Source organism: Aplidium turbinatum, chromosome 9 (assembly GCF_918807975.1).
Source record: "Aplidium turbinatum chromosome 9, kaAplTurb1.1, whole genome shotgun sequence".
Lineage (NCBI taxonomy): Eukaryota > Metazoa > Chordata > Ascidiacea > Aplousobranchia > Polyclinidae > Aplidium > Aplidium turbinatum.
The window spans coordinates 12,815,556-12,834,587 of NC_137480.1; the positions used below are offsets into that span (position 1 = coordinate 12,815,556).

Genomic DNA, 19,032 nt, shown 5'->3' on the forward strand with positions numbered 1-19,032 from the left:
GTATACAAAGAAGGGCACCATGTTATGTTATAATGATGTAACCTACTGTCAAGCCTTAAAACAGCCTGCGGCCATGGCCGCTAAGTAGTGCTTGAATGACCGCCGGTGCTACCTCCTCAATCGGCCAAGTTTGGCCGCCGGTCTCTTCTAGACAATTATTTAATTTCGCAATAGAATGATTGTGGATTAACTGTCGAAAACATGTAGTATCAAAGAGTGACGCAAAATTAGGTCAGCGCGTCATAGCCTAATCGCCACTGTTGCATTGTGCGGGAATATTTGTAATTGATGGAATATATCCATCTGCGATCGCCAGCGTTGTAAGTCTTATTTGTAATTTCCGACGTTTATTTTAACAAAGTGTTAATCCGAAGTGCTAATTTACATCGGCTGGCAATATTGTTTTTATGTCGATTCGATGTTGTCGGACATTGAACAGTTGTTAAAAAGGAGAACTAAGTTAGTTGACATCCGAGGGGAAACCATTTTTTGATCATATTTTGCAAAAACTATGCTTCTTTTAGTAATGTCCTTCACATCATTGAAATACTTATTACCTTGCCGTCATCGTCAACACAGTCATGTCGAACGTTGTTTTTCGTTGCTAAAAATAATTCTAGGGGAGTGGCGAACTTCTTTAAAATTAGCCACATTGGAGACACTCGTTTGAATAGTACTGGATTGCAATCCCGATAAAGCAGTTATTGCGTGGTGCAACGATTCTATTGTAGGACATCGCCCAGGCCAAGACTTCAACAACGCTAAGTGATCATTTTAGCATTGTTGCAAGTTTAATTCTATTTACTTGTGCTATCGTTATTTTTATTTTGTATTTTGGCCTCAAAGCACGCAGATTTGGCCCCCGAGAAGGATCTCCCGGTAGGCCACGATGGCTGCCGAAAAAAAAACGAGTTTTAAGGCCTGTACTGTGTTGCAAAATTTTGTGCCGTAAATATTATTTTGAAGCAAAAATAAAAGATTATAATTAGGCTAAAAGCGAATAGCAGAAATTGTTATATTGCAAAATGTGCAGTAGCTTACATGACTTTAAAAGGGCACCATTGCCCCCCCTGCCCCTCCATCTGCAGAAAAATTGAGGGCAGGGGGGCATTTGCCCCCCCTGCCCCCCCGCTTCCGGCGCCCCTGGGCTAGGCTATGTTGAATTCTGCAATGGTGAATGTTAGAAGCTACGTAACTGTGTTGCAAGACCTAAGGGGCGATTTTAGGCTTTTTCACCAACTTTTTGGCAAGGCTTGCTCAGTTTTTGGCGAAGAAATCCGAATGCCCCGGAGAGCACAGAGACAACAACATCAACCTAACATTCCAGCTGAAACTGGGGAGATCTATTTTAAACGAACAGTTTTTCTTCCTTTTCTTGACAATTGCATGGCACTAATTCACGAGAGATTCAATGAGCACTGCTCGCTAGCTTTTAAAGTCAGCACATTTCTGTCGTCATTGATTCATGAAGATGAGGACTGCTCGATCGACGAGATTTTCGACTTCTACCATGAAATGCTGGATAATTGAACCAAGCAATTGCTTTGAAGCTACTACTGAGTTGCAAAGATGGAGAGCAAATTGGCTTGCAGTTTCTGTGGATAAACGACCTGCGACTCTTGTGGATGCGTGTCAAGCTGCTGAACAACTTGGCACTAATTCGATTATCCATAAATTACTTCGAATCTTTGCTACGCTTCCAGTTACAACTGCCTCCAATGAGCCATGTTTCAGTTCACTAAAGTAGCCTACCTGAAAAATTATTACCGCACCTTTTCAAAAAATTATTACCGCAAAATTATTACCGCACGACCATGATACCGAGCCACGTTTGGATGGTCTAGCTCAGATGTATTTAAACAAGGATATTGTACTCGAGTATGATGCAGTCATTGATATATTTGCCAAGCGCAGCCATCGCATGGAAGTGTAAATTGTCATTGCAAATCGCCGAGAATTTTCAAAAGGTATTCGAGGTCGGAAGGACTAACTTTTTGTTTATGTTCTGAAGTGTTTGATATCTTTTGTTGGTTCATTGATTGGAACAGTAACTTACTTCTGCGGAATCGCTCTTGATTCTGGACTCCCCTACCTGACAGTATTCTGACGGTTTCATCTAACCTCTCCCCGTTCTGACGCATCATATGACATTTTGGTATACCCCTCCCACCTATTAAAAGGGTCAAAGAAGTCTAATTTTAACCCAACTAGAAAAAATTTGAACCGATTAACAGCCATCCATTTTCACCAAATTTGAGCTTTCTGTGTACTACCGTTGAGACTACCCGTGTGTACTACTCCGAGACCCCCATTGGCATCCAGCCGCCAAGTCAGCCGCTACGCGGCTGACTGACACAATGTCTTGGCCCCCCCCAAAGAAACTTTCTAAATACGCCACTGCCTACAGTGTAACAAAAAAGTGTGCACGATGCGGATATAGGCTAATAATAATGATGATGATGATACTGCGGAGATGATGATGACAACGACAGCCAAATGCATCGGCTATGGATGGATTCTCAGCGGCAACGCTAAATACAGTAGGCTAAGTTAAAATTACTGGCTTGCGCTCTCACTATCACAATAGCCTACATCGGAAAAAGTCTCTATAAGTGATGCAGAGTGGATTTTAATAATTCTACCAACTTTTTAGCAGTAGGCTAACAAATTGCGCAGTCTAAACTACTATTGCTATAGCTAAATCGATTCAGGAAGAAGGCTAAAAAATCGATTGTAAAGTGTCAACGGTTAAAACAACCATATTAATTTTTCGACTTGCCTCTGTTGTTGGCCTACCTATCAGCATCTGCACATCAGAACTCACTTTCTGCTGCAGCCTTTTTATATATCCTCTCTTTTCAGGCTGCGAAAAAGTTTCGTGAAAAGTTTGCTTCGCAAAGCTGATTTTAATTAAAAAGATCTTATTCAGAAACTGGTTTGATGAGTTCAAACTCTAAAAGGTTAAATGGCATGTTATGATTGTTTTTGTGGAAACTCAGGTAGGTCTTTAAAATCTGATAACAACTGATACAAACAGATGATAATAATTTAAGCTGAAAAATACCGAAATTGACAAATTTAGAGCATAAAGCAATACTTCCATAAAAAAAAAAAAAAAACGTCTTTCACTCACCACATAGCCTATTTCAGTGCCATAGCCTATAGGCCTATATTTTACCAACGTAGCTACATCATGCATTTCTGAAACATTTTATCGTGTCTTTCTAAAACAAGAAATCACTGAAATATTATTTTTCTTCAGCGATAAGCTTTTTAAAGAAGAACCACTTGTTTGATTTTTCAGAAGAGTGTTTCATTTTCCTCATCAGAGGTTTTATGTAAAGCACAAACGCTTGCGTTATATCAGAGTCATCTATGGTTATATACAGCAGTTGCTAAGTTGAAGCTTATAGGTTTATGCTTTGTATAAAAAATTATAAAAATGATAAAATGAATAATTTTTTGGAATACTTTACTCTTTGGCATTGTATTTTTACATTGCTTAGTCTAAAACTTCTATTTTTTTTTAGTTGACTTCAGAAACTCAAACTTCTAAAATTAAATAAATGCAGGCTAATGCCAACAGACAAAACACTTTTGCTGAAGGGTTAGCCTACTTGGAAAGGTAAACGCTGATAAAACGGAACATAGCTTTTGGTGAAACATTTTAATTAAAAAATCGTGAAAGGTGAAAAGAGTTTGGAAAATATTTATATTGGACTATTCTTTCATGTTGCTCAGTTGGTCACAACAAATAAGCCTTGTAATCGTTCGTCGCAATTCGTCTCAACAGAAAGGTTAAAGCCTCGTTTGACGCCAAACTTAGGTTGCAAGCAAGGTGAGGCAAGCGTATGAAATTTACAATGTTAAGGATATCTTCCTGATCTCGTAAAATAAAGGAGTGTTCGATTTAGCCAATCGTAAGTGAACATGTAAAAAAACTTGTAAACACAGTTCAGCCGGTCCGTTAAACTAATTACAAGTCCGTATAGACCACAAATAACAGAACGTTAAAAAGCAGTTTATTTATTTTTGAATTTAGATTTGTAAACCGGTATTGCGAGACGAGTAAAAAAGAAGAGTTTTTAATTAAAATTGACTTCAGCTTGCAATCAAGACCAGAAGATTTTTTCGGCTTAACGCAAATGGTTATATATAGGTAAAGCGCTCGCCCAGCAGAGAACAGAATGCTGAAGTCAGTTGGTCTGCAAATATTCAGCTAAACTTTGTAGATGTGAATGCATTGTTGATAAATTTAGACTCAGTATACCTTAGACAACTTTAGAATGCAATGCTGAAAACCTACATTACTTGCAGGCTTACTGCATTTGGAAAAAATGCTCGCATTATTTATTTTTCGTATATAACGCAATATGTAAAATTTTATAGCGTTGCCAGATCATGAGGCTGTTGCTAGTACTAGCTATTGTGGTTTCAATATGTCAAGGGCAGATGTACAGAAATTGCAGAATTCCACAAGTTTGCACACGAAACGGACGAGAAATAACCTTATGGAGACCTATTCCTAATCCCTCTGACCCTCCTGCTCCAACTACCCCTGCGGTGCATTTGCTGTTAAAATGTTGTTAAATTCATTATTATGACAACTTGGAGTCTTTTTTTTGGTTGTGATATAGTCTATTGGTTACCTATTTTCACAAATCATTCTGTATTTCATGTAAATGTGATGTTAATTGTTTCGGTACGATAAAAAAGTATCAACGGAAAGAGCATCAGATAGATACGTCTTGCAAATCACGTCTCTTGCCTACGTCTTGTGCATAAAATTTTAAATTTTTGTACAGTTTCATTTTTTCGAAGTGATTTAAACATCTTCCGAATTACAGATTTCAGCCTAGGGGTGGAAAATGTTAAAAAGTAGCCTCCTTTTGATTTTATTCGCGTTGTACAAAATTCACGGTCAAAGCGGTGTGTCCAACTGTAGAGTTCCTGTCAGTTGCAGGCGTAGGCCAAATGGCAGACTCCAGTCGCTGTGGACTGATTTGCAAGGCGACGTCATTGTACCACCGTCTTTTCCGGTATGCTCGTCTTATTGTTCAGCAACGATTTCTTTCTCTACATACAGTAGAAACATACATTGATTTAAATGTAATATTGCGAAGCACAGTATAATTGTTAAAATAAAACCTTTACTTCCATAACGTAACTTATCACTATAGTTGATTGCCTACAATCGTGTAAAGCGTACTGTGATTTTACGACTAACGTTACTTCTCAGTTCTTTATCATACGCTATTCATTAAAATAAAAGATATGATAGGCAATATGAAAATCAAGCAAATCCGAATATTTCTAGCTACTGGTCTTAATTTCATTTGGCGTTTTAGGCATAACACCAATTGAAAACCAAAAGTGAGAATTAGCAGTTAAAACAAGTTGTTTGTTTATTTACAGCCTGTACCTTCATCTGTCTCTTCAATAAACGTTGGGGCAGGCAGCCTAGATGAAATACTGGGTGGGGATAATCTGAGCGATTCTGGTACGTTTACATTATTGTCTGGATAAAAAAGCATTTTTTATATGATCTGAGTGATGTATTTAAACCCAAAGCGAAGGGTAAAAAATATTTGTAGGCAAACGGAATTTAAGCAGAAGGTTACCTTACTCATTATCTTAAAATGGAAAGCACAATAATGTTCAAATCCTTAACTTAAATTAACAAGTAAATTTCTATTGTATCTATCATAGTTGTAGTTCTATTTGCTAGTATTAGTTGAATGACAAATCGAAACAGTAAGAAAACTAACATGAAAATCATGAGTTTCTAACACATCAACATCTTGTTTCAGAAAAAGTTCAACGGTTATCTGCGCGTCTTCAGCGTAAGTACAATAGTAAAGTATGAATGCAGATCAGAGTTAGACCAATTACATAACTTTCAATTCAGTTACATTACAATTACATCACCAAAATGTTTAATTACATTACAATTAGATTGTTTTAAAATTTTAAAATTACAGTTACTTCCCAATGTAATTAATTACATGCTTCAATTGCAAAAATTAAATGTTTCAATATTTATGTTTATCGATGTTTTTTTACGGTGATTTTTTTCAAAAACAAGTAGAATTAGGCTACGTTTCATAAAGATTAGGTTGCAATGTAGAAGTCCCCTTTGAACCTCAACTAGAGGCTCAACAGATGTACTGATATTCATGCTTGCAACTCAACACATGTAATTATAATTTGGACCATTTTTTTTTTAAATTTACAATTACACAACAACAACAACAAAAGTCTCAATTACAATTACATGAAAATGTGATGATACATAAAATGACATTGTAATTGATCCAACTCTGCTGTAAACCGCATTAGTTAAAGAGGTTACATATTGTTTTCACGCGCAAGCCCTCAACACAAAAGCATTTCAAAAGCTTTCGAAGCAAAAGCAAACTTCATTACGTTTCGGCACAAAATTCCTTCGTCTTGCTTTTATTTTATTTCGAACTCAGTTTCTTTGAAAACAAAAATGTTCTATTTCGACTAAATATTAATTTTCACTTTCAAGAATTTAAACTCTATCCCATGATAGTTTAGAGGCCACGGTTCCTAACCATGAAACTATGCACTTGCTACAATCGGCTGCCCGAGAAACATGCAAATTTATTACATTAGCATAATCGTATGCAACACTGCAGTTTAATTGCAGCTGAACTGTATCTTTTTATCGCATTCTAGATGCAGTAAAAGGATCATCGTGTATCCTATGTATCAGCATGGCCATATTCTACTAGGTGGCCATGGTATCAGCAATGTTTAAGCATTTGTGAAGTAGCTTATCCAACAACCTTATAAAAAGTGGGAATGCAACTGAAACTGTTATTGCTAACTGAAATGCGTTCAAGTTAAAAGTCTCAAATGCTGCATGTGTTTGCTCGAAGGATACTTAGCTGTTTGGGGACACGAAAAAAAGAGATGATTTAATAAAGTGATGGTCTGGACACTACAGTATAGTGCTTAAACCTAAGACACATGGGAGTTGAGCTTTTTGCACATATCCGTTATTTGTTGTGGTGGCTGAAGTTTTGGTTTTAAAACCATGCTTTTACAACCAAAAAAGCCTAAATCAACGCGAAAGCTACTTTTGTTGATTTTTGTAATTTTCTTTTTACAGTGTTGAGTGTTCCTGGCTGGTTTCTTGCAAACAATGGATATCAATACTATGTCTCAAACCCAGGTGTTGCTGTACCTTACTCTTTGGCTAAGTTGATTTGTGAGTGCCAAGGTTCGCGAATAGCAACAGTGGGTATGCGAAATGAAGAAGCCAGAAAGTGAGTGTAGCCTAGTGTGGCCAAAAAATGTCTTACTGAAATAACCGATGCTGTGTAGTCTACACACTACACTGCAAATTTGTGAACAAAGAAACAACTGCCACTGACACGTCTACACAACTTACGAATAAGTTTGAGTTAAAGCATTGTACAATTTAATAATATATTTGCATTTATAAAATTTCACTTTTCAAAAACCGTCTTGAAAAACAAAAAGTTAGTAAAATGTTGCCTATTCATATTTGAAAAATCAAACACTCAAGTAGCCTACTCAAGCCTTAACAAATTAGAAAAATTGGAGCATTGCATGCTGCTATGTCTTCTGAAGTGAAAATTGAGTGCGTTGAGTCACGTTTTTCTTTGCATCACAGAAGCATTGTAGACAACATTTTGCGACGATGTGGCAACGTACACGCCTTTTGGATTGGTTACCGAGACGTCGTGGAAGAAGGGAATTTCGTGTGGGACGATGGTGTATCGGGAGAAGGTCAAACAACCGATTGGTCAAGCCCTCAGCCCGACAATACCGACAATGCCGATTGTGTCGTCACCGTACGTGACCGCAACTACCAGTGGGATGACGTTCCCTGCGAATCATCCAACAACGGAATCTTGTGCGAGAGATTTGTTGGGACAGTCTGATTCCAGATCTCGTTATACACACTGTTTTATTCATGACTCATCAGTACGTTGTTCGACTGTTTTAATAAAAACAACAATACAAAACCTTTGCATTACGCCTGGTCATTTGTCAGTTCTTGAAGCAAGAGTTGAGAATATGAAAATCACTAAATATGGGTAGTTTAGTTTTTTATCCCAATTTCGGGATTCTTAAAATGTTTGTAGTTTATGAAAACGCCATAGAAGTTAAAAAACTGTATGTAAGTTTTAGAACTTGCAACACTTGAAAGTCTAATTTCTTGGCTTTTGGAAATCGTGCCAATAAAACCAAAAGTTGCTTTCATAACAACATTTTAATGCGCTTTTTCATTCAGTAACGTATTAAAACTGTTCACAAGTTTTTTTTTTATTATATACAGTAGAAATAAAGCGAATCATGATTAAAAGCGAGTTAGTTTTACAGTAATTTAAAATGAAACAAAATTCTTATCTGAAGAATTCAATTCAAAAAGCAAAATCAAGACAATGGAAACTTCTGTCGAGACAGAAATATTTTCTTTAAAAGTTTTCCAATGATGTTTGATTCCTGAATCACAATCTTGGATAATAGAGAAAATATAAACGCAGCTCAAGAACACGATTAACTGCTTATTGCATTCTGAGATTACTGTAAGATTCAACGCAGGACAAGAGGGTGTCGCTTAAATTTTTACTATGGACAACATTGTCAGTGTACGTTTGCAATTATTGCTTCTTATCGTGCCAGCCACGTTTCTGTAATATGAAAGAAGCCATTCAAAGATGGCCAGAATGTGAAGGATGTCATTCTTGAGGCAGGGGACACGAACTGTCAACGTCTTCATGAAACCAATTTTCACACTCTTGATTACGAGAATCTAGCCTATTCGTCTCATTAGGCTACCAGGCCTCCTATCTACAGGGCAGGAATTATTTTATTTTTTTTAAACAAACACCTAGCTTACATATATTTTGTAATCGTGTTTTTTGTTTTATGTCTACCTTGGCCCAAAAGATCTACTTGAAAAAAGTTTATGTTTCGTTCCATAACTCTGATGTAGGCCTACAGTTGTACACAGGCCCGGATTAAGGTCAAATGGGGCCCCCTGTGTTAATGAATTTTATGGGAGCCCTTACTAGCTTACGTGGAGCGTAATGGAAGTAAGCTGGTTTCGCTTGCAGAGGAAACCGAGCCTTGCTTAGGTAAGTTAGATAACTTTGAAATAGCACGTGATCGATGATTAAATAAGCATGTGCAAATTAAGTTAACAATGTTTACGTTATAATGGATGCAAAATCACACACATTAAATCAACGAAACCGTGCAAGGGAAAACATTGTAGCAAGGGACCACTGTTAGTAGCCTACTGCACACTACACTGCAAATTGCAATGAAAGGTTATTCTGAATTTCTATTCTAAACTGCTCTTTCATTCACTACTAATTACCAATAGGATTTAGAAAACTAACATGAAATTCAATCGAACGACTTTTTTCTGGCTTTCTTTGCTGCAAAGTCTGTAAGGATAGCATTAAAATTGAGAAGTCGCAGTTTATCACACTCTATGCTGAGAAGGCTCAGATTAGCCAACCGCTCTTGTGTCATTGTAGACCGAAGTACGTTTTTGATTCTTTTCAGCTTAGAGAATAATCTTTCTCCAGAACAGTTAGTGACCATCATACAAAGAAACAATCTAAGAATTGTTTCTACATTAGGGAAAGCAGCTTCAACTTTGTCATTTTTTATTATCTGGTACATGTTTTCATGACTAAAACTTGCTTTATTTCCATAGGCCTAAGCCTTTTTAAGATACAGGTAGAAATTCAAAAGTTCATCAACAAGACAGAGATCAACATCAATAGGAAATTCTTTCGCTAAATTCATGACACTCTGTAAAATCTGTTCCTTTGATGCATGAAGATCAATTAAAAACGAGAAATTCTTAGCAACTCCTTTGTACACAGTAGCTCTTCTGCTTAAATGAGAGCGAAGAGCATCAATCACTGGAATAAATCATTTTATCCTAAATTTATCTCTTGCAGCAGAAGTTTCTAGCAAGTCTGCAGTTGCATTTACACTGTCATCATCAATGCGTGGTTGTCTTCGCACGGTGCGCCTTTGGTGAAGAGACTTGTAGCCTACTGTACTCCAGGCAGAGTAGTCTTTGCTTTTTTCTCAATTTCATCGAAATTTTCTCGTTCCGTGGATAGAAATTGCTCGAGTGCATTGTATAGGTTTGCACATGTGGTCAATGATATCTCAGCACTTTGAAGAGCCGTGCTTACTTTGTGAAACTGCTGCAGCAAACCTGTCCAAAGATGAAGCATAAAAACAAATTCCAATTCTTCCAGTGTTTGCAAAAAATTTCGAGCTTGTAGTCTTGTATCACCCTTTTCGTTGTTGTCGTCATAGATGTGAGTGAGGGGACTGAGGGCTTCAGTATAATGTAGGCATAATTTTCACAGACAGCAGTCGTCGCTTTGGCATGGGCCTCCCAACGTGTGTCGGATAAATGTTGCTAATTTTTTAAGCCAGGTGGCAAACAACTTTTTAATACTGCCCAACGTCTTGTAGAGGCCGAAAAAAAGCAATAAAGTTCATTGACTACGCCGAAAAAGTTTACTGTTTCCACGCAAGAGTCAACTGCAGCTCTTCCAACCAAATTCAGGGGCTGGAACACAGTATAGTTCCCTATAGTCATAGCACATGACTAGGGAACTGTGTTCTGAAAGCTAGTGCAAAGCGCTATTACCACAGCGAACTCGCAGCATCAGGTTAAAACAGGTCGTTTGTATCTACATTGTGAAATATAGCCTACATAATGTTTAGTTTACAATTCACACCTGTATATTTTCTTTTTATCAATACATAGATTTCTAATTCTGTTTGAAATCCTCACTTTAGTTATCAAGCAACTGGCATTTTAGTGATTCCGCACATAAAAAAATCAATAGGCCTACAAGCTTTCAATTTTGAATTTGGCTTTGGTACCGGTACTGCAAAAGTTCAGAGCTGCTAGATATACCACTCAACATGAAATTAGTACTTTTACTTTCCATTTGTTTAATTTTAAAATATTTCACTCGTATAAGAAGGAGTCCCAATATTGTTATTCTGTATATTTTACGACACATAAAAACTCGATAGACAAAACAGAAACACAAGTTATAGCTTACTGTACTTTTTAGATGCTGTAAAGCAAAACTGTGTGTATCTTACTGGCGAACTTTTCTATCATATACTTTAAAAAAATTCAAGAATGTATTGTATAGGTAAAACCATGGCTACATTGTGATACAGCCTGATTTGTCACATTCTGCAATTTTTTTCAGCTTTTGCCAACTTTTGGCGACTGTCTGAATAATTTTTTCTAAAAATTTTATATTAACGTCTTCATTACTGTTTTCCTCAGGTGATACAATGGGTTTTAACATCATCAGAAGTTGCAAAACAAAGACAATTTGACATCGAAATTTTCGGTCAGACACTATCTGTAATCAAAATCTGCAAAATGTGGCAAATCAGGCCGCAACTTCAGGTGGCCATAGTAAAACCAAAGGTAGCCTATACTTCCATTTCTAGTTTTTAAACAACGTAGATAGGCGTGCATAAAATGTAGCTCAAATTTACGTGACATTTCTCGTTTTTCCTTCACTAAGGGCAATAAACAACATTCTTTTACAGCACATTTCAGTGTAAATATAATAACGCAACCAGCATAAGATTATACGCTTTTCAATGACCCATATAATCGATTATTATGTATGAGTGACACGAAGCATCTGCTTTTGTTTCAATTAATTTTGTCGTTGTTTCAGACTACTATAAGCCTCCTTAATTCATAGCTAATAAAATGTGAAGTCTGCACCAAACTGATTGAAAGCATTCAATTCGTTTCAAACTTAATACGTCCAATTATATTATAGGCTAGAAATAAAACAGTTTCTTTCATTAGTTTATTAAATTAGAGGCGCAGAAGGTTATTTTTTTCTACATTAACCAATTCCTTATTTAGACAAAATTTATGAAAAAAATATTAGTAATGGTAGAAGACAAAATTTAATGCTCGTATTTGAACAGTTCTATGAAATCAATAAACAAATATATTTTTTACAATAGTTAATTGTTTTGAAGCCAAACGATTCTCTAACGATTTCTGGCTTTAATAAGATCAACCCTTGCGTTTCAAAGAGTAACAAAGCCGTCCTGACGTTTGCATGTTTGGAAGATTCTGCAATGCGAGAAACAGATTTAGTGATTAAAAACGCTACCGTTGAAAACTGGCCATACATTCACAATAAATTGTGCATTGCTAATATGCATGTGCAATGGTACAAATAACACAGATCATCTTATTTTACTTTGTTACTCATCAGTACTATATCATCATTAAGAACTATAGCAGCAATAAATCAATTAGTTACCAACATAGTTTATGGTCCCATTTTCAGATAAGAAATTGAAAAGATAATAAATTAATTGCAGTTTTGCTTTCATTTTCTGACTACACCCACTTGGGCCAAGCTCAATTGACTGTAAATAGAAATCAGATGCTTCCATGCTATAATATACACGAGTAGGGGGTCTGGCATTTTTAATCCAATTCCATGGGCTGTTAATGAAATAATATGGTACAGTACCAACAAGAACCCTGGGCCTTCCCAAACAAAACACTTTTAAAGAAAATAATAAAACTCCAAAAATTTCTTAGACTCCTTCTTGGAAAGACTCCAGGCCCCTAAAATTATCCTCGGCCCGATTTAAAGGGAACCTCTTCCTGTCAACACTACTGACGGGCGACGGCATATCATAGGAGTGCCGGACGTATGAATGATCTGCTTAACATGTCAATTGTCAACCACGAGTACCTATGTTTGTATAACCAAACCGGATGTATGAAACAGCAGCACTGGAGTAATTCACTCTTGAATGGATTTCCATCACCGACTTCAAAAATTTAAGAACTTTAAGAACTTGTCTTATACGAATAAGTAAAAGAAAGATTATTTCGCTTGTAGGTAGGCCTATGACTTACTGCAGGTGTGTCGGTGGTAACGGATCGGAAGGAGATGGATGTTGGTTCAGGAGAGTCCGATTGCATTGTAATGAAGAGCGGCATGGAATCACCTGGAGCTTGTCGTCTGTTTCTTATAAAAAGACCAAAATCAAAATTTCCATTTCCTGCATCGTTGATAACAATTTCCCAATTTCCCTGAAAAAAAAAATGAATAATTACACACCTATGAGCTACTGTGACCAAAATATCTCGTAAAAACGTGACTTTTCATTTCTTTCTGCTTTAGAGTTGGTGGAGTTAAATGGATGGTATGATTTACGAAAATCACCAAAAATAAAACCTATGTGGTTTTTCTATGACCACACTTCTAAAATGAAGCCATAATTTTTGTTGTAAAAAAAGAGGTAGCCACTTTAACAAGTCGAAATTCTGCCACTGAAATTGACTAGAATGAAACCGCCAACCAATCATAAGCTACGGTTTAAGTGACGTAAAAAATGGCGAAAAGAAGATAATAGAAAGCAAATTAAGTGATGGATTTTTTGTCAGCTGGTTGGCTTAGGGGTTAGGGTTAGGGCTAGAAATAGTCATTTCATTGACGCGTGTTCGATTCTCACCACTGCTATTGCTCTTTTTCTTCTGTAATTACCAAATAAAGTTCAAAACAAGCATAAACTCTCTGGATGAGTGCTAGAAGGTTCACAATTGGACGGTAGCCTCTTATAACACGTTCTGATTGGTTGGCGGTTGCATTGTAGTCAATTTCAGTGGCAGAATTTCGACTTGTTAAAGTGGCAAGAGTTCGATACCCTGACGGGTCATAGCCTACCAAAGACATTTAAAAATGGTACTCAATCTAATTCCTACTTGGCACTGAGCAATGGCGTGGATTCGGGTAATACTGTACACAATTGCGCTTCTATACGGCTGCATTGACACTGTCTGCTTTGTAAAGCGCCGAGGAGCAACGCATTCAGCGTTACCATATTAAAACAAGCATTATTACAAAATATTGACTGATGAAACGTGAAAAATATAACGTCACTATAATATAACGACTTGCATTATTTTGATTTTGTTAAAACTGTCAAAGTATTTATTCTAAAAATGTAGGCAGTATCATAATGATCAATTTACTAGAGCTTTCGCCACACACGTGTGGCTTCGTCAGTACAGTCTCATTCAAATAAAATCATTTATTCTATGTTTGTTTTTAATGCTCCAACTTTAAGGTACACTGTTCCAAGTGTCTCACTTAAAAAAATCGAATAGTGTCTGGAGTAGGTCCCTAGTCCGGAGTTTCGTGCAATGGGAATTTAAATACAGCAAACGCGATATAATCTGCAGTGGTAATTGCATTCCTTCATATTTTTACGACTGATTTTCAACTTTATAACATATAGAATTTAATTGAATAACAAAAAGCAGCGGTCGAGAACCCTGTTGCATAAATTAGTGGTGCGATACTGATCACCACAGCTTCATGAGCAAAACACGTATATATATCGCTGTTAATTCTTGCTACACTCGACTACCGAGAAACATATATCAAAGTAATATGACTGACGTAATATGACTGACGTAATATGACTGACGTAATATGACTGACGTAATATGACCGACGTAACAAACTGAAATTTTTCCAATAAAAACATAAAGTAATGCTCCACCTAAAACTGGGTTTTACAAGGATAGTTTTCAGTTTCCATCACGAAATTTACACATGGCTCTTAGGTGTTATGCACCATTATACTTGTTTTGACTTATAGACAAAAAAGTAATCACTATCATATAACCAAATCGTGATTAGGCTAAGCTTGATTGCACTGTAGCTATTATTTTGTATTAAAATAGATATTGCATTACCTGGCCCAATGTGAGAGTTATATCGTATATGGCACCACTGGGGTTCATTACAGAGGAAGAAATAAAGATTACTATGTCAGCGTCGGGATTTGCATTGGTAATGAAAATAGTCACTGATCCACCAATCACCAATTGAACTTCGGTATAGCGAGGAACACTCGGCTGGATATCGATAGCTACAGTCGTAGAGTTCTGCAAATGATACGTGTGACCTAAATTACTAAAGCAACAAAAACACAAGGCTTCTAATTGGTAGTCTTTAAAGTTGAGGCAATCTTTAAATGGGGTGGAGGAGAGGAGGTTAATCGGCTTTTTTTTCAAATTCAATTTTTGCCTTGATTTTAGGATAGCCTACAACAGTAGGCTATATTCTAAAACCTCCGAACAAAACTTTTAAAACATTATGCCAGAGGTCTTGTAATGTCCTGTCGTATCCTAAAACCAGGAATAACGGTGAAATTAAAATTATTCCCCTCTACTTTAAAGAGTAAGATTACATCCCATTCCCATAACTGAATTTCACTGAAACATATTTACTTCTACTCGCATTAAGAGTCCACATACTTGAATCATTGAATGTTCTTTTTTTTAGCTTACTGCAGGACCTTTGAGGCAAGGTTTGACTTGCAACCTTCACCACCCTGATTGCTTATGCGTAGAAATACTGTTAGATTCAGTCTATACCTATTTTCTCTTGCGGCATCCACATCGCACACCTACATACGAGTACTTTCAGATTGTATGTGTTCTTTATCTGGTAGTTTTTTTTTATCTTGAAAATATGTCCAAGCCATTGCAACCCGCTTTGGACAATACTTTCATTGAGTTCTGCTGGGACTTCTTTCGGATGTACTCAATTTTGTGGTTTTCAAATTTTGTAACTTTAGCTGCCTATTGCGACATCTCTTGCACTTTCAACCGTTTGTTCCATGTTTAACCCACGTTTCTGAGCCGAGCAGTAGGAATGGATGAACTACTACCTCATATTGACATATCCCTACAATGGAATGAAATTGAGTAAAAAATTAAGCTTAGTGAAAGAGTAACGTTTGTTCGTTTCATGTTGTACGTTAATAATGCAAAAAATAATTTACTGTCTAGCCCAAGGGTCTCAAACCCGCGAGGACTTTTGGTGCGCCCGCGATGCATTTTTAAATTTTCAAATAATTAAAATTTTCTCTTTTTCACTATTCACTTTATAAGATTAAATTCACTTCAAAATTGCTGAAAATATGTGAAAATGCTCGTTAAACTTTAAACGACTTTTAAGACTAGCCTGTTGTCGCGCATTTTTATTGTGTGCAAGAAACCCGTATTGTTACATCACAATTGCACTGCCTATTCACTTTTTGTGCGTTATCGCAATAGCAACCTTGGTAGACCATTCGCGATTTCGCGGCAGTTGTTTCTGCGCTTTTTGAAAGTCGGTTGCAAGATTTTTGCTCTCCAGGTTCAAGTCGTTCTGTTTGTATTTTGGTATGAAGTAGCGTTAGGAGTTGCAATGGCAGCTGGAAAACCACAAAGCATTTGTAAAATGATTGTGAAAACTATAAATTGTTCATTGTAAACTTGTAAAACCAAGGTTGGACTGGTTATTGTCATTTTTTTAAACGTGTGACCGGTACGCCGAATTCTAAAAACATCTCTGCCGGGACGCTGTAATATCAAAAATGTTTGCGTAGCACTGGACTATATACTGTAGCACAGGAGTTCCCAACCATGGGTCTTTGAGCCTTTATCAAGGGGGCCATGGAAAAATTTGAAAAATAATCATTTTTTTAATTTATCATCTCTAAGTCCACTCCAACACTATATAACAAAAGAAATAAATTAAAATTGAATAAAATGCCCAAATCTTCATGAAATGGTCTTTAATTTCCGGTTGTGTCAAAAATAATAATTTAACATTTCTATGTAAAGTTGTTAACAGTTGTGGCTGCTGTGAGACTAATAAACATCACTGAATTTTACCAGTAGTTTCATCTGTTGTATGTTTATTGTGTGTTGTATAACTTGTATTTATGTCATTTTATCATTCTAACTACTCATTCTGACTACTGTATAAACAAGTTTTTTTAATTAAAATGACGTTTCTTAATTTTTTCAAAAGGTTGAAAAAAATAAGGAGGCCATTGATTTTTCAAAATTTTCAAAGGGGGCCACGGTGTAAAAAAGGTTGGGAACCCCTGCTATAGCAAGTAAAATCAGTTATTACGTAGACTAAAATAGTTTTTGCAAAAATGCTCCACTGAAGATAGTGGCTTGAGCAACTTTAGCTAATATATCAGTACTTGCAATGCTGATGATACAATTTCCTTTTTCTTTTACACTATAACCTATATTCCCTGCAAAGAGTGACACTGTGACAATACGGGTTGCAATAAGGATCATTAACTTCACACGTTGTTTTCATGAAAGATATGTTATGTCATACAGTGGCAATCCTTTCAAATGAAAACAAAATGATTTAAATTTATTTACCTGAACCATCACTGGAGCTAGACATGCTTGCGTTTGAAGGCTATTTGTCAACGAGGCTACCAGATTAGCAAAATCAGATATTGCAAACGCATACTGCGGACCTGATGCAATTTCATTTATCTCATTCTGATCAAAGCCGCTTCCAACTCCAACAGCGTAAACGATGACACCAGAATCTTTGACCTAAAAGTTGATGAACAGCTAATTTTTTCAGAAAATTGCTCTAATAAAAAAATAAAAAAGTTTGTTTTCATTCTGGAAGTAGGGAAATGGAGTTGAGCTTTTGACAATGTATGACCGTTTTTTTCCCTCGACCGCATTATGCTTTCAGCAACTACCAACCAAGAAACTCGGTCGGCGTCACACCCTGCGAGAATGTCATTGCATACATCGAAGCTGGAACAGCGCAAATCGAATTTCCAGGGAGGAGGCTATAGAAGTATTGTATACCTACTGCTCGACAATAATTTTAGACCCAAACTCCTTGTGGTAGGTATCGAAAACTGCCCTATGTATAAATCAGAGTAATGACAGCAAACGGAAGAAAAAAGTGTTCTCTCAAAATTGTCGAGGACTAGTTTAATGACAGTAATAATAATATATTTTATATAACACTTTATGCATAGGAAGTTTGCTTTTTTTCATCAGATTGCACAGCAGATAGTGTCAGCGCAGCTATAGCCTACAGAGGCGCAAACAGTTATTTTAACTTGTGCAGTAGTTGTGAATCACAACGCAAGGTTATGAAAGAACTGAGAGTTTCTGCAGCGTGTCCACTTAAAATATCACAAAAACGTTTTTTTTTCTTATTTATGAGCACCATATTGTTTACGAACTTTAACTGCGGAAAATTAACAGATTCAAACAGTAACTTTATGGCCTAGATTGTTTTTAACTATTTAATAGTTAAAAAAAATCTAGGCCATAAAGTAGCCTTTTCAGTATAAGCTACTCACCATATTAGCTCCGGGCTGCACGCCTCTATTGCTTCTGCCATCGGTAAGCACAACTAAAATTTTTGGAACTCCTTCAACTTGTGGCCGAGCTTGAGTCTCGAATATGTTGTTGACACTAACAAGAGCAACTGAAGTAGCTGTTCCACCTATAAGGAACAACTGCACATGAAGAACGGTTTTTACTTGTTTTTATTACAAATACTGAAAGGTTTGACTTGTTGAAAAAACTGCGTCATGATAAGAAAGACATAAAGAATTTATTTGTCTTTTGATGAATGTTTTGTTTCTAAAACTAAATCGTCTTAGAATTTACAAGAGAAGATGAAGATTACAATAAACGTTTTAGGCTGTTGGGTTGCTCATAATGCTTTCTTGCTTGTAGAATATCAAGTGCATACAGGGGTTTTGAACAGTCAACGGGAGACACTAGGTAACAAAAGTTTCTTTGGTTTGCTTTAGGATGATTTACCATCGATTAGAGAAAGATTATCTTTTTTCAAGATTACTTCAAATTTTACAACAAATTAGGCCTCTTATAACTTGTTTTTTAAACCAATTAGCTTTTGTGTGTAGCACTCATTACAGTTTTCAATTCTAAAATACCTACTGTAGATATCCTGTGGATATCCATACATTTAATGAAGTTTAACCTACCCTAGAAATACAAATCTGTTAAAAAAATTCGTGTCAGTTTTAAACCGGGGCTTTGATTCCAAACTACAAACTTAAACTTTTAATGTTGGTAATTAGACTTTAATTGGTGTGCTAAGAAGAAAG

The 19,032-nt window shown here is 36.4% G+C and overlaps 2 protein-coding genes across 3 annotated transcripts in view; one reads left to right on the forward strand and one right to left on the reverse strand.

Annotated features, from left to right (window-relative positions):
* The first annotated feature begins 4,393 nt into the window (after positions 1–4,393).
* LOC145777617 (type-2 ice-structuring protein-like) lies at positions 4,394–8,026 on the forward strand. Of its 2 annotated transcripts, none has more exons than XM_082589049.1 (5): positions 4,394–4,563; positions 5,416–5,500; positions 5,811–5,843; positions 7,139–7,295; positions 7,667–8,026. In XM_082589049.1, exons 1-5 carry the CDS (start codon positions 4,402–4,404, stop codon positions 7,935–7,937), a joined length of 708 nt encoding a protein of 235 aa, XP_082445175.1. In that variant the 5' UTR covers positions 4,394–4,401; the 3' UTR covers positions 7,938–8,026. The 2 variants fall into 2 exon arrangements, with proteins under 2 accessions (XP_082445175.1, XP_082445174.1); XM_082589048.1 differs by lacking the exon at positions 4,394–4,563 and adding an exon at positions 4,852–5,039.
* Positions 8,027–11,046: 3,020 nt separating this feature from the next.
* Positions 11,047–19,032, reverse strand: part of LOC145777469 (uncharacterized) — a 46,923-nt gene continuing 38,937 nt past the window's right edge. Inside the window, exons 6-10 of the mRNA XM_082588844.1 lie at positions 18,256–18,401; positions 17,300–17,482; positions 14,819–15,010; positions 12,971–13,147; positions 11,047–12,166 (exon numbers count right to left, since the gene is read on the reverse strand). Coding sequence (XP_082444970.1) covers positions 12,107–12,166; positions 12,971–13,147; positions 14,819–15,010; positions 17,300–17,482; positions 18,256–18,401 — 758 coding nt within the window. The 3' untranslated portion in view covers positions 11,047–12,106. The remainder of the gene's footprint in view (positions 12,167–12,970; positions 13,148–14,818; positions 15,011–17,299; positions 17,483–18,255; positions 18,402–19,032) is intronic.

Bases quoted from the DNA above. Each gene is read 5' to 3' on its own strand.
- LOC145777617 (XM_082589048.1), top strand. From the start codon at position 4,869: ATGTTAAAAAGTAGCCTCCTTTTGATTTTATTCGCGTTGTACAAAATT. The intron at 5,040-5,415 runs GTATGCTCGTCT...GTTTATTTACAG, and splicing joins TTGTACCACCGTCTTTTCCG to CCTGTACCTTCATCTGTCTC. The intron at 5,844-7,138 runs GTAAGTACAATA...TTCTTTTTACAG, and splicing joins GTTATCTGCGCGTCTTCAGC to TGTTGAGTGTTCCTGGCTGG.